Source organism: Neovison vison, chromosome 6 (assembly GCF_020171115.1).
Source record: "Neovison vison isolate M4711 chromosome 6, ASM_NN_V1, whole genome shotgun sequence".
NCBI lineage: Eukaryota > Metazoa > Chordata > Mammalia > Carnivora > Mustelidae > Neogale > Neogale vison.
Window position 1 is genome coordinate 46,222,258 of NC_058096.1, and position 15,870 is coordinate 46,238,127.

Here is a 15,870-nt window from a genome sequence, read left to right on the forward strand (position 1 = left end):
ATCTCATAGTAATACCTATTCTCTTTTCATTAAAATGACAAAATTCCGTGCACTAATGTTGCTATGTGTGGAGCCGTACTCAATTTTTTTTTTGCTGTTATAATTACCTTAGTCTTTCAATGACTAGGAGGGAGAACCTAAAAATTTCATAAAAGTATTTGTGTATATTTTTAAGCCACACAAGAAATTTTATTATTTAAAAAAAATTTTAAAAATATTTTATATATTTATTTGACACAGAGAGAGAAAGAGACAGCGAGAGAGCAAACCCAAGCAGGCAGGGTGAGAGAGGGAGAAACAGGATTCCTGCTGAGTAGGGACCCCCCAAATGTGGGGATCAATCCCATGACCCACAGATCATGACCTGAGCTGAAGGCAGAAGCTTAATGACTGAGACACCCAAGCACCTACACAACGAATTTTAATCAAGTCTTAATATCATACTTAAATAGAATAGAAAACAAAAATGAGGACATTTCACAGGCTTGTCTGTTCCTTGGTGTGATTTATAAATGCATTAAGTACTAAAATAGTATAGTACGTCTGAACAGAACTTGATTTTGATGTCTTTGATACTTACACAGCTATATAGCCAAGACCCATGTTCCATTTAACTGGATAGTAGAGGCAGACTTGTGTTTGAGTGAACAGAGGAAAACCCCAAGAGTTCTGCCAGCCATCAAGGTTTTCTTTCTACTTTATTTAAGGCATGGTGAATTTTACCTCTCGTGTGGCTTCAACTCTGATATCACGGAGAGAAGTAAAAAGAAAAGAGAGCAATGAGGGAAGAAAATGACAAGGGTTTTAAGACAATGAAGAAAGAGGGTCAAGCTTTAAGAGATGCTTTTAGGCCAGTGTGCTTCTTAGAGGAAGTGAGAGGCAAGTGGCCTCTCACTGTCTATGATGCCTACTATAGACCCTTTCTAGCTGTGTTTGTATGTGTTGTTAGGCACTCTGGAAAACTTCATTAATAAAGAAAGCTAACGCATTCACCCAAGACTTACATTGGTGTATACATAGACAAAAGTAACCAACTAGGAAGGAAGTGGTCTCATATTCACAGAATTTAAAAAAAAAAAATTAAGCTAGAAAGATTTAAAAAATCAATGATATGTAGTTTTTTGTAATGTGCTATTGACAATGAGGGGCTTTAAATGCATGTTATCAAAGTCCAAATAATCTTAAGGTGATAGAATGTCATAGTGGGTATCTGAGAGATATGAATATCTATACACATTATGATGTTTTATGCCTCAAAGTCCATAAATGTTATTTTTTATCACACTCCATTTGCAAACTATATTGAGTAATCCATCTTCAGTCTACCCCTACCCTTTCTTTCTCAACACTGATTTCACACACAGTTCAACTGATAACACTGAGGCTGTCATCCCCATAACTACCCACTTCTGTGATTTGCAAAACTCTAATTACTTTGCTCCTCTTCTTACTGATATTCTCTTACTTTCCAAACTTTTCAAACATAACTGATATTAATGATACCATTATACCATTTTCAATAACATTTAATAGATTGTCTTTGCTACTAGGTTACATAGTATCATATATGGTATAATTTTTTAGAGAGATATATATATAGAACATAGGCAATATGTATATGGACATATATATGTATATATATGCAAATGCATATATATGTATACATATGCATATATTTGTCTGCTCATGTGTAAGTCCAGAATATGTGGTATAGATCTACTTAGATCTACACTTATATATATCCACATATCTATCAACTTCTTCATCACACTGCATTTTTTTCACATTGGCATTATTTGAGGTTTTATATATATATATATATAAAAGATTTTATTTATTTATTTGACACAGAGAGATCACAAGTAGGCAGAGAGGCAGGCAGAGGAAGAGAGAGAAGCAAGCTCCCTGCTGAGCAGAGAGCCCAATGTGCGCTCCATTGCAGGACCCTGAGATCATGACCTGAACTGAAGGCAGAGGCTTTAAACTCACTGAGCCACCCAGGTGCACCCTTGCACCCTTGAGGTTTTAGTTGTAAGTAAACCTTGGTTTAACACTGAAGTGCTTTTCCTCCAATTCTCCAAGACCATGTTTTATACCCATATAGAGTTATTATTGAAAGCCTTTTGGAAACACCTCATTCTTTCAGGTTCAAACTTTTGCCTATTTAGGTCTCTCCATAAAGAATAAAATCCTCCATATCACTCCAAAACTACTCATGTTTATTTGTAATGGATGTGATGCTTTTTCTTTAAGGTTTAGCAAAGTAAGTGTTATAGCTTCCTTGATGCATTTCCAGATTACCACAAAGAAGACAGGAATTCATACTCATTTGAAGCACATTAGTTTATTTATTCTTCTTAGATCACACCTGGCCTTGTGTAGTACTTGTTTTTGGTTTACATACTCTCTAAGAATATAACTTAGAAGTCCTAGTACTCTTGTACTTGTGCAGCACGTAGGAGAGTGACTTACAGGAGGTCCTAAGTAAGTATTTGTGAACTACCTGTGAAATCTTAAAAATATAACAGCATGAACACATAAGACACAATAGAATGTGTCACTCGTTTTCAGTAAGTTAATGAGCCCAGGGAAATAACTAGGTTGGGAATGGCTGCTGCAGACCAACTCCTCTTCCTGTTTCTTTCATGACAATCTTGAGCATCATAGACATAAAGTGAATTCTTCCTCTTATCACTAGAATTAGTTCCTTGGATGGAGTATGAGACAATATCAAGGAGAAGCCCTTTCAGTAGATGCTTCCTTAAAGTTATAACACATATAAGTATTTAAGAAAAATATCATTATTAAAAAAAGAAGGACAGGGTGCCTAAATTGTTCAGTTCCTTAAGCATCTTCCTTCAGCTCAGGTCATTATCCCAGAGTCCAGAGATCAGGCTTCCTGCTCAATGGGGTGCCTGCTTCTCCCTCTACATCTCCTCCACCTCCCTCTGTTCCTTCGTGCTTTAGATCCTCCCAAGACCTAGCAAAGGAACTGAATGGATTAATGTGCAGCTGTTTTTACTCTTTAAGCTTGAGAATTTATATCTTGCTTATGAGTGCAGCTTATTGATTCTTTGCTTTATGATATTCCTATCATTCTGATTTTTCCTGTTAATTATCTAGATTTTTCTTGTTCTTTCATTTTTATGACCCCAAGACAAAAATAGTAATATAAACTACTACTGTGTATTTCTCCAGTCTCAGAAAGGTCTGTTTTCCTAATTGGCTTTTTCTTTGAATGAGAAGTCTGACATCCACCTGTGAGTCTGAGAATGGTGCGTTACCTCTCAGGTCTGGCTGTAGGCTGGATGAGTATGGGACAGAGAGCTGGGGGTCTCTCAGAAGCTCAGACTTCCTCTAGCCTCCTCTTGTATATTTCAGGTCTGTAGATTCATTTCTTCTGGTTGGAACTTCAGTAAAATACCAACTATCTTATTCCTTCCAGAAATCCACCAAAATCCTTTGTCCACTGATGTATTCCCATTCTCATTTCTGTTACAGCGCTATTCATTTCGTATACTCTTTTTGTGATGTAAGTAGCATGTTGGGAAAGAGGTAAAAAATATATATCTGTGAAAAGTCCATATTATAGACAAGATATTCTATCAGTCCTTTAAAAAGAATATATGACATTACATATGTATTATTTAATAGATAGTTAGATGTAAAGGATGATATCACAATGTTAAGTTTGTGTATTTGTCTAGAACAACTGCTGCTAATGTAGGATTCAGCCATCCCCTGGAAACACAGATTACATACCTTGCATATTTTTTATTATGAAGGTTCATTTTCTTAAGTTGTAGATTTAAAAGAACTCATAATTCCTGTAAAAATCTTCTGCACAGCAAAGGAAACTACCACCACCACCAACAACAAAAGGCACCTTACTGAAAGGGAGGAGATATTTCTAAATGATATGTCTGATAAACAGTTAGGAGTCAAAATATATAAAGAATTTACACAACTGGACACCAAGGAAACCCAAATACTCTGATTAAAAACGGGCAGAGGTTTGGCTCGGGTCGTGATCCCAGGGTCCTGGGATTGAGCCCCGCGTTGGGCTCTCTGCTTGGCAGGGAGCCTGCTTCCCCCTCTCTCTCTGCCTACCTCTCTTCCTACTAGTGATCTCTGTCTGTTAAATAAATAAATAAAATCTTCAAAAAAAAAAAAAAGGGCAGAGGACTGGAATAGAATTTTCACCAAAGAAGACATAGATGGCCAACGGACACATAAATGGATGGATTTTCAACATCACTAATCATCAGGGAAATGCAAATGAAAACAATGAGATATCACCTTACATCTGTCACAATACTTATAATCAGAACCACAAGAAATAGTAAATGTTGGTTAACATGTATATAGAAAGGAAAACTTGTGCACTTGGTGAGAACACAAATTGGTACAGCCACTATAAAAAACAGTATGGAGGTTCCTAAAAAAATTGAAAAGTAGAACTACTATGTGATACATTAATTCCCTTACTGAGTATTTATCCAAAGAAAGTGAAAACCCATTTCAGAGAGCTATATGCAACTCGATTTTATTGCAACATTATTTAAAATAGCCACGATATGGGAGCAATTCATGTCCATTGGTTGATGAATGGATAATGAAGAAGTACACACACACATACACAGAATGGAATATTATTTTGCCATAAAAGAGAATGACATCTTGTGATGTGCAGCAACATGGAAGGACCTAGAGGGCACAATGTTAAGTGAAATAAATCAGTGGGAAACAAATATCATAAGATTTCATTCATATGTAGAATTTAATAAAACAAATGAAAAAATAAAACAAAAAAGACAAACATACATAAAAAGTAGACTTAAATATAGAGAACATCCTGCAGATGGGAGGTGAGCAGGGGTGGGGGATGGGTGAAATAGATAAAGGAGATTAAGAGTGTACTTATCTTGATGAGAACTGAGAAATATATAGCACGATATTGTACACCTGAAAATAATATAATAATGTATGTTAACTATCTTGAATAAAAGTCTCAAAAAGAGCAACTCATATTTAATATCTCTTTAAATGTAAATAATGTCGTATACATACACTTTTCTCATCACTTTACTTTCTACTGTTCAGGAGATTGCTAACAAAATTGTCTTACATCGTATTCAAGGAAATAATGTAATTAGGTTAAGAAAAACATCAGTCAACACTAGAACAAGTATTTCTCAATGTCTGCATTGTAGACCAGCTATGACAAAATCTTACTGAGTATGTATATTCAGTATATGTCAAAATCTCTCTGGCATAGACATTCATGTTGTTCTTTCACAATGGTGGTTCATAAATTATAGTGGGCATCAAGATCATGGGGAGAACTTGTGAAAGCATATTGATAGGCTCCATCAGTAGTGTTTCTGATTTAGTGATGCTAATGCTACTGGCTTGAAGCCATACTTAGGAACCACTGTTTTAAAATACTCAGTGAAGCAAAGTTTTTATAATAACAAACATTTAGAGACCAGTTAAAATGGAGTTTCTGAACATCCTCTCTCTCCTACTTAATCACAATATGTGAATATTCTAAATATTCTAAAGGTATCTACCTACTTCTAAAAGACACCACAGTTGTACTTTCCTTCCTGCTTTGGGATGGTGAGTCCAAATTTCAATGGGGCTCTTGTTTTAAAGGATGAAGAATTGTGGACCTTTTATAACTTTCTCTTGGAAACCATGATTGAAAGTGATGATAGCCAATGAAAACTCCATTGCCTCATTTGGGTAAGGTTAATAGATGAGACCTTAGTTCATTCAAAAGCAAGCTTTTCTTAATGCATCAGATTTCTTTCTTTTTTTTTTTTTAATTATGTTTAGTTTAAAAATGAACTTTTTAAGTAGAACGAACTTTTGGATGATCATTCTCAATGAAATTTCATATACAACATATTCCAGGGACACCTAGTGGCTCAGTCTGTTAATCATCTGCCTTTGGCTTAGTCATGATCTCAGGATGCTGGGATACAGTCCTGTATCAGACTTCCTGCTCAGTGGAGAGTCTGCTTCTCTCCTTCCAGCTACATGGATCACTGTTGTGTATCCTGATGACAGTGTTCCTCATTTTGGCTCCAAGACCTCTAGACCACCAGAGGGTAAGATCAAGGGTACATGAATCAAAAATTATGCTGGTGGCCAAAAAAATTAAAAAAAAAATGCTAGTGTATTCCTAGGGGTAACAGTGAGTGGTCCCACTGAACCAGTATAATACACTGGTTGCTGACTCAGAAAACATACAGCCTTCTGGAAATACTCTAATGCTGTAAGGTATCACATGTAGTTATGCTATGAATGAGTCTCCAAAAAGGCTATTCCACATTCTATCAAACAAATTGCTTCAGAATGGAAGGGAATAGGATAAGACCAGTGAATTTTATGGTCATGGGTCCTTTGCTGCAGTCTTTGGATGTGAAGTAAATTCCTTGTTCAGAAGATACACGGCATGTAATCCTATGATTTGGGGCAGTGGATAAGGAATTCTGAAAAGTCCAAGATGATGCTTTTGGTAGAATAAATGAATGAAACTTGATCATTCTCTTACAGCATGCACAAAGATAAACTCGAAATAGATAAAAGACCTCAACGTGAGGCAGGAATCCATCAGAATTCCAGAAGAGAACATAGGTAGTAACCTCTTCAACATCAGCCATAGCAACATCTTTTCAGATATGTCTCCAAAGGTAAAGGAAACAAAAGGAATCACATGGCCCAGTTGGTGGAGCGTCATGGACAGCAACCTATACTTGTTACAAAGCCTTTTCCTGTTCTGAGCCCATTTCAAAATTAGCAGTTTATCTGGTCACTTCATAAATGGGCTGGTATGATACACCTAAATGAGGATGATACAGTGCCTAGAATCCACAGGAACCCACTAGGTGTTGTGACTCTTTTTCGGATACAGGAACGGCCACATACACAACTTACCCTTCACCTCAGAATGGAAATGCCCATGTGCCCTATATCACTGACCCCTAGGAATTTCACAAGTATAAGGTCTCTAATACTTAGAGACCAACCCCATTACATTTAATACTCTAATACTTAGAGACCAACCCCAGTGGGGGTTGGAACTCACAACCCTCAAATCAAGAATTGCATGCTCTATGCAGTGACCCAGCCAGGTACTCTGGATTTTGTTGGGTTTATTTCTCCCCCTCTGTCATGCACATTTCTTACCAGGAAGCACTGAACAGTTGCTACTTCTTGCTCACTGGTGTCAAACATCATAATGCCATGTGTGGATTGGGCCAGTTTGATATCTTTGTGGGAAAGAAAGACAACAAGAATCCTGAGAAATATTTGCACATCATATATCTGATAATGACTTGAACTTGTATATAGGAAGAATTTACAAAACACACTAATTAAAAAGCAATTTACTCAAAAGAATTAACTCAATTAAAAACTTGGCTGGGATTTGAACATACTTCACCAAGCAAGATATAAAGATATCAAAACAGGACACAAGAAGATGCTTTATACAGTGTGTTATCAGCAAAATGCATGTGAAAACTACAACTCATTTGTATAAAGGACCAAGGTTGAGAAGACTACTCTTACTGGAAGCAACATCACAGACCTTCTGTGCTCAAGGGAGGCAACAAAATGAGTTAAGAGGTATTTATACAAAATTGAAGGGGCCAGTAGGTTTAAGCCATTTGCGTTATGTTGAAGCCACCTCTGCACGCCACCCTGCTTCCTCCACCCTTCTACTAAGTTTTCAGAATGACATTATTTTATCAGTGCTGCTTTCCCTCCTCCATTTTGGCTTGCACAAGCAAAATTATAAGGAAGCAAGAATATTGATCAATCAGTCTGCCAAAACAGATGCTGTTTGCTTTCCCCTAGCTGCCAATCAAGTCTCTTGTGAAGCCTGAACATTTTTTCTACTCTTCAAGTAGTAAATCACAATGTCTCAAAGAAGTAAATTTTTATTTTTCTGAAGAAAGTTCATTGACAACTTACTTTGTAATGCACAAAAGGCAAACCCAAACACATATACCACCATGTTCAAAATCCCTCATTTCCTTTAAGCTGGGGTAAAATACAAAGTCTCTGAATGAGCCTCCAAGGGCATGTGTGATCCCATCCATGCTGGCCTCCCCCACACCATCTGGTTACTCCTAGCTTCTCCCTTTGTAATCTGTTAGATTTCTGTTAGATTGTGCTATTCCCATGATCTGGGCTCTCTGAAAATCTAGCCCTCCAAGGACATAGGCTTTGTCGGTGATACAAGTCCAGAGGCAGCAATCACCAGGTTAGAACTGAAGACCCTCAGGCCTCACCCAGACCTACTCACACAGAATCTGCATTTTAATAAGCTCTCTCTCTAGGAGATTCACAGGCATTAAAATTAACAAGATAGTAAACAACAAGTGTTAGAGGATGTGGAGAAAGGGGAACCCTCTTATACTGTTGGTGGGAATGTAAGTTGGTGCAGCCACATTGGAAAACAATGTGGAGATTCCTTAAGAAATTAAAAATAGAGCTCCCCTATGACCCTGCAATTGCACTACTGGGTATTTACTCCAAAGATACAGATGTGGTGAAAAGAAGGGCCATCTGTACCCCAATGTTCATAGCAGCAATGACCCCCGTCGCCAAACTGTTGAAAGAATCAAGATACCCTTCAGTGGACTAACGGATAAGGAGGATGTGGTTCATATATAGTATGGCATATTATGCCTCTATCAGAAAGGATGAATACCCAACTTTTGCATCAACATGGATGGGACTGGAGGAGATTATGCTGAGTGATATAAGTCAAGCAGAGAGAGTCAATTATCATATGGTTTTGCTTATGTGGGGCATAAGGAATAACAAGGGGGACAAAGGGAGATGGAGAGAAGGGAGTTGGGGAAATTGAATGGGTAGACCAACCATCCCAGAGACTGTGGACTCTGAGGAACTAACGGAGGGTTTGGAGGGGAGGGGAGTGGGAGGTTAGGTGAGCCTGGTGGTGAGTATTGCGGAGGGCACATATTGCATGGACTACTGGGTGTGGTGCATAAGCAATGAATTCTGGAACACTGAAAAATATTTTAAAAAAATTAAAAAAAATTGGGAAGCACTGAGCTATGGGACTTCTCACTGTAATGCTTTATCATTATTTCCTTTGCACTTCAACTGACTTTTGCCTACTGAGATTTCTCACCAACTTTCAGCTTAGAGTGTGGAGTCAGGTCTATATCTGGAATGTGAGCTACAGTTTGCATGAGGACAGCTTTCCTTGGGGATGGCTCCTGAAGGGAACCTAGAACTCTGGCCTCAATAAAATCATGTATGATTAGCTCAGACAAGAACATATTAATCAAAGTCCTCAGAGCAACACCAATTTATAGATAAACTGATTTGCCTAAACATGCCAGAAGTGTCCTTAGTGGTGGAAAGAAGCAGCACAGTGTGCAATTTCAACTGTTGCAACTAGAACTGTATATGTGACATGATGTTCTCAATCTGTAAAGCCTATTGGGACACCTGGACTTCTCATCCAGATTCTAATCTTCAGTGCCCAGAAGAACAACTTAGTTTTGTCCTAAAGGGAACCCTTGGGTGCTATTAGAAGAAATTGAGTTTTCTAGTCCTTCCTTTTTTTTTTTTTTTTTGGCAAAAGCATATAGTTTTCTGAGGATTAGTTGACTCTTGCATTTAAAGCAAATTTATATAAACAACATTCTGCTGATTTTGGCAAATGAAGCCTCCAAAATGAATCAGTGTGTAAAGAGTTGCTGCCTTATGGCCATTGCAGAGCTACTGTATTTTTTTCTTGTTTTGAAAGCCCAACACTTTGAAGTGATTTCCCCAGATTTCTTGTAAGATATGGGTAAGACAGAAATGATTTCTATAATATTCGTTATTCTTTATATATAAGTTGGAAATATTGTTACATTTATAATAGTTTCATATTGGGATTACAGTTACCAAAAACCAGATGAATAATATAAAGCAAATGGTGAATAATCTATATATTTTTGTTGATAGCCATAATCTAGATAAGCAAAATAGCTCTGAGACTGAATTACTCTCTTTAAAAATATTTTATTATCCCTAATATAATTATAATGACTTTATAAGTATAGTGAATTAAAATGGAAAACATTTAAAAGTTAAACTGCCTTTAAGTATCAGGTCTTAATGATTCCTGTGTAAGAAATCTTCCAGGTTATTGTGATTAAAAGTCCATTTTGTTTAACTGAATACATCTTCTGATTAAAATTTTCAAGGTAAGTCACTTGGATATTAACTATCCTTTATCCCACTTTATAAGATTTTTTAAACTATTTTATTTATATGTATATGTAGCAAGAAATAGGCAGTAAGTATCCCCTCATAGCACCAACATTTATGGCTTGATAATTACCACACACAAATTGAATTTGAGAATTTTCAATTATTTAGTGATTTGGGATTGCATGGGAAGAAGTCCTTTCCAAATAAATATGCCTTTAGTAAATGCAGTTACTGACTTTGGTTATCTGTGTCCCTAATATTTTACTCTGGTTTTTGGTTCAATTTTATTCTGCTAAAAACACTGATGGAGAAAACGTGCTCTCAAGTAAAACCAGCAGGATTTCTATAAAAAGTTTTAATATAAAATATTAAATATAAAACAACTTTTAAATATGAGTGGAATTTTCAAGCAGTATGTAAGTATATAAGCAGTGCTTATATGTAAGCAGTATGTAAGTATATAAGCAGTGCTTATATATGTATATATATACATATATATGTATATATATACATATATGTATATATATACAGATATGTATATGAACAGCATAAAGTTTATAAAGTTAAACTGAAAAACTCTTGCATACACATATTCCATAGTAACGTAAATTTGGAAATTTGAAGAAGAGAAAATGAAAAGATTCCAATGTTGACAACTTAATGAAAACTAATGGAAGATAAATATTTGCCCCCCCAAACTCTCTGGGCCGTTCCATTTTTGTGTCCTTTCTCTGATGTCCTTCCTCTTTTTTCTCTGTAGTCTTTCTCACACTTAACCATCTGTGTGTCTGTTATTCTTTGCCTATTTCTCTTCCTCCATCTCCTGATCTTTTTTAAAAATTATTTTATTATTATGTTCAATTAGTCAGCATATAGTACATTAGTTTTTTGTTTGCTTGTTTGTTTTTAATTTTATTTTTTCAGTGTTCCAGGATTCATTGTTTATGCACTGCACCCAGTGTTCCATGCAATACACCATTTGTTTTTGATGCAGTGTTCAATGATTCATTAGTGGTATGTAACACCCAGTGCTCATCACCACACATGCCCTCCTTAAAACCCATCACCTGGTTACCCCAGCCTCCAAGCCCTCCTCTCTTCGGTAATCCTCAGTTTGCTTCCTAGAGTCCAGAGTTTCTCATAGTTTGTCTCCCTCTCTGATTTCTTACCATCCCTCCCTTCTTCTGTGGTTCTTCATGCTATTCTTTATGTTCCACATATGAGCGAAACCATATAATTGTCTTTCTTTGTTTGACTTATTTCGCTTAGCATAATCCCCTTCAGTTCCAACCATGCTTAGCCAACTGTCCACCTGGGCACCCTCTCCTGATCTTTTCACCACCAAAATTTCTCCTCCTTCTTGTCTTGTCTCTTTTCTCTTCTTGATGCCTTCTTCTCCATTTCTCTCTTTGAAAACTTTATTAGAACAATATTATATATATATATATATATATATATATATATATATATATATATTTGTCAAAGCACTGCAGACATCTAACAACTATCCTCCACAGTCTTGGAATATTTGATATCGTTTCCCTGCTATCTGTTGTGCAACTTGTTTCCCATTCACTGCTCATTATTCTCTGGCCTCAACTGTATCATATGATGAAAACTGCTCACACTAAAACCACTAAAAACATCTTAGCTTCCATGCTCAATCACACCTGTTTGCTCATTGTCCTACTAGAGTATTTATTTTATTTCATTTTTATTTTTTAAAGATTTTATTAATTCATTTGACAGAGAGAGACACAGGGAGAGAGGGAACACAAGCAGGGGAGTGGGAGAAGAAACACAAGCAGGCGAGGCAGGCTCCCCACTGAGCAGGAAGCCCGATGTGGGGCTTGATCCCAGGACCCTGGGATCATGACCTGAGCTGAAGGCAGATGTTTAATGACTGAGCCACCCAGGCACCCCAGTGGTAGAGCATTTATTTTAAAGTGATTTGGCACCATAACTTTCTTTGTTCTTCTTGAGTATCTCCCTCTCTTTATGTTCATGACACTCATCTTTCCTGTTTCCCTTCTCTTCTTGATCATTCTGCTCAGTATCCTTTCCTGGTCTCTCCCTGTCTTTATTCACTGCCAGTCAGAACTATTAGTTTCAGGAATAAATTATTTTTTTGGATTGAAATTTAACAGAAATGCTAGGAGATTAAAGGAATCACAGCTGGAGAAAAAATGGGAAGAAACAGAAGGATGCAAGGTAGTCTGTCAATAGCAAAAATTATGTCCCAACATTGGCTCCATGAAGGCTGCTATCAGTTACCAGGGCTCTGTGAGTATGCCACTGCTCACACTGACAGAGTCACGGATGTGGATTCAGGGTGCATTTGCTGGAACTTCATGTTTAGCTTTGGTTGCCTTAGCAACTCAAAATCTCTTTCCCTTTTCCTCCCTCATTCCAAATTCCAAATGCAGTGTAGATGGGTTTCAGTTGCCAAAGTTACATTGTAGTTCCCCTCACTGTGCTTGTTAGAGGAATAGGAAAGTCTATTGTAGCTCTTTTGGCTCCTAGAGTGGGTGGTAGATTGTCTGGCTCCATGATTATGTGGTAGAAAGAGGACTATCTGAAAATGACATATATCCTCCATAACCATGTCCATATACTTTGTCAGTTTAGTTCCTCTGTCTTCTCTTCACTTAGTGTATTCTCCAATGGTTAGGTCTTACATAAGTATGCCTTGAGCTACCCCAATGACTTCCAAGTCATTACATGTGGTAGACTTCTACAACAAAGTATATACCACCTGGATATTCAGAGAACATTCTCTCTACAAACTGATATTGCATCCTAATTTCAATGAATTTTGAAAAATTTGAATATAGTTGGCACACAATGTTACATTAGTTTCAGGTGTACAACTTAGTTATTTGACAAATGTATACCTTCTGCTACGTTCACCACACCTATAGCTACTATCTGTCGCCACACATTGCTCTTAATAATATTGTTGACTATATTCCTTATGCTGTGACTTTTATTACTGTGACTTATTAATTCCATAATTGGAATATCTCCCACTCCCCTTCACCCATTTTGCAAACCCCTCCAACTCCTATCTCTCTGGCAAATAAGTTGTTCTCTGTATTTATAGGTCTGATTCTGCTCTTTGTTTGTTATTCATTTTTTTAGATTCCACATAGTGAAATCATATGGTATTTGTCTTTCTCACTCTGACTTATTTCTTTTAATGTAATAGCCTGTATTAGTCTGTTGTGTCAAATGGCATGATCTTATCTTTTTTTATAGCTGGGTTATATTTTACATATATATATATATCTATACATATCTATCTATCTATCTGTCTATCTATAGTTTTACACACACACACACACACCAAATATTGCTTATTCATTTGTCTGTAGATAGACACATAGGTTGCTTCCATATCTTGGCCACTCTAAATAAGATGCAGTAAATGTAGGGGGTGCGTGTACATTTCAAATTAGTGTTTTCATTTTCTTTGGGTAAATGAAAACCTACCCAGTCACCAAGTGACTCCTGTTCCACACTGAGCACCCCTTTACCTCCAATGTGTCACAGAAGTGGTGTCTCTACATTTTGAAATCCTTTCCATTTCCCTTTTCATCTTCGCCATCGATCCCAATGTCATTTTATTCATGGACAAGCCATGTCACATGTATTTGTAACACTTGGGAAGCAAGGGTAAAATGCAGATTATTAGATTTCATTATTGAGCCACTAAATCTAATTCTAAAGAAAGCCTTACAATCTATATTTTGTACAAGAGTTCCTCAGAGAATTTCAGGGTATAACCTGGTTTGAGAACCAGTGGGCAGTAGTAACATCCTCCTGACTAGTACTCATGACCCCAACTTTACATCCTTGCAACCTATTTCCTATACTATAACATACTCATTAAAAAAAAAAGAAAAGCCTTACAGTGCCACTCCCTTTTTTCAGTGCATGCTTCTTCCCTGATGAGCAATGTTCAAGATCCTTCACATGTTATTCAACTCATTTTATTGCCCAGGTTCTTCAAGTTGCTTTCCTCTTCACCTTACATCCATGTCCTAGATACAGAATTTCTCTTTCATACTCAATCCTATCCCATAAATTTAGCATTTACATACAGTATCTTTCATTTTCCCAATTATGTTCATTGTAGCACATTTTAAAAATGGAAATAATTGCATTTATTTCCAAGACCCCCAAACAATTCCATCTATTGCAGAGGTAACACAAAAAATTGAGAGGGTATTTATGAGGTACATAATTTTATTCAACTCTTCTCCCTATAATTCATGTTACAAACTGACTGGTTTTTTTGGTCATTTGTTCAATTCCATTTCAGGCAACATCAACTGAGGACATGGAAAAGGATAATGCAACATTCCTGACAAAATTGATTCTCACAGGACTCACATATGAACCACAGTGGCAAATCCCCCTGTTCCTGTTGTTCTTGGTTATCTATCTACTCACCATTGTGGGGAACCTTGGGCTGATTGTTCTCATTTGGAATGACTCTCAGCTTCACATCCCTATGTACTTATTCCTTGGAAGTCTGGCATTAGTGGATGCTTGGTTATCATCCACAGTATCCCCCAAGATGCTAGTCAACTTCTTTTCCGAGAGCAAGATGATCTCTCTCTCTGAATGCATGATACAGTTCTTTTCCTTTGCAATCAGCGTAACCACAGAATGTTTTCTGCTGGCAACAATGGCATATGATCGGTATGTGGCCATATGCAAACCATTACTTTATCCAGTGATTATGTCCAATACACTATGCATCCAGCTGATACTTTTGTCGTTTTTAGGTGGCCTTCTTCATGCCATAATTCATACTTCTTTTTTATTCAGATTAACCTTCTGCAATTCCATCATAGTACATCACTTTTACTGTGACATTATACCATTATTTAAAATTTCTTGTACTGATCCTTCTATTAATTATCTGATAGTATTTATTTTCTCTGGGTCAATACAAGTATTTACCATTTTGACTGTTCTTGTGTCTTACACACTAGTTCTCTTTACAATCTTAAAAAAGAAGTCTCTACAAGGCATAAAGAAAGCTTTCTCCACCTGTGGAGCCCATCTTTTATCTGTGTCTTTATACTATGGCCCCCTTCTCTTTATGTATGTGCGCCCTAGATCTGCACAAGCAGATAATCAAGATATGATGGACTCTCTATTTTATACTATTATAATTCCCGTGTTAAACCCAATGATCTATAGCCTGAGAAATCAGAAAGTCATAGATTCACTGAGAAAAATGTTAAAGAGAAATGTTTAGTACTTATGGAACATTTTTTTCTTCTTCCACTAGAATAATATGAAATTGTGCAGATTAGATGTTGCTATGTGTTGATTAGTGTTCAAAGGTTTTGGCAGTTATAATTGTCCTTTCATTCAAATGACTTAAGGTGGGACTACAAATAACTATCTTAAATATGTGTGTATATTATTGAAAAACATAGAATTTTACTCAAGTTTTCATGTCATACTGAAATAATTAAGAAAAATACTTTACATGTTTTAAAAATTTTTGTTTATTTAAAATTTTTTTCAGTGTTCCAGAATTCATTGTTTATGCACCATACCCAGTGTTCTATGCAATAAGTGCCCTCCATAATACCCACC

At 36.6% G+C, this 15,870-nt stretch overlaps 1 protein-coding gene across 1 annotated transcript; it reads left to right on the top strand.

The window, feature by feature from the left end:
• The first annotated feature begins 14,578 nt into the window (after window positions 1-14,578).
• On the top strand, window positions 14,579-15,523 carry LOC122910382 (olfactory receptor 5H2-like). The gene has a single exon (XM_044255012.1). The coding sequence runs from the start codon at window positions 14,594-14,596 to the stop codon at window positions 15,521-15,523; it is 930 nt and encodes a 309-aa protein (XP_044110947.1). The 5' UTR covers window positions 14,579-14,593.
• Window positions 15,524-15,870: the final 347 nt, after the last annotated feature.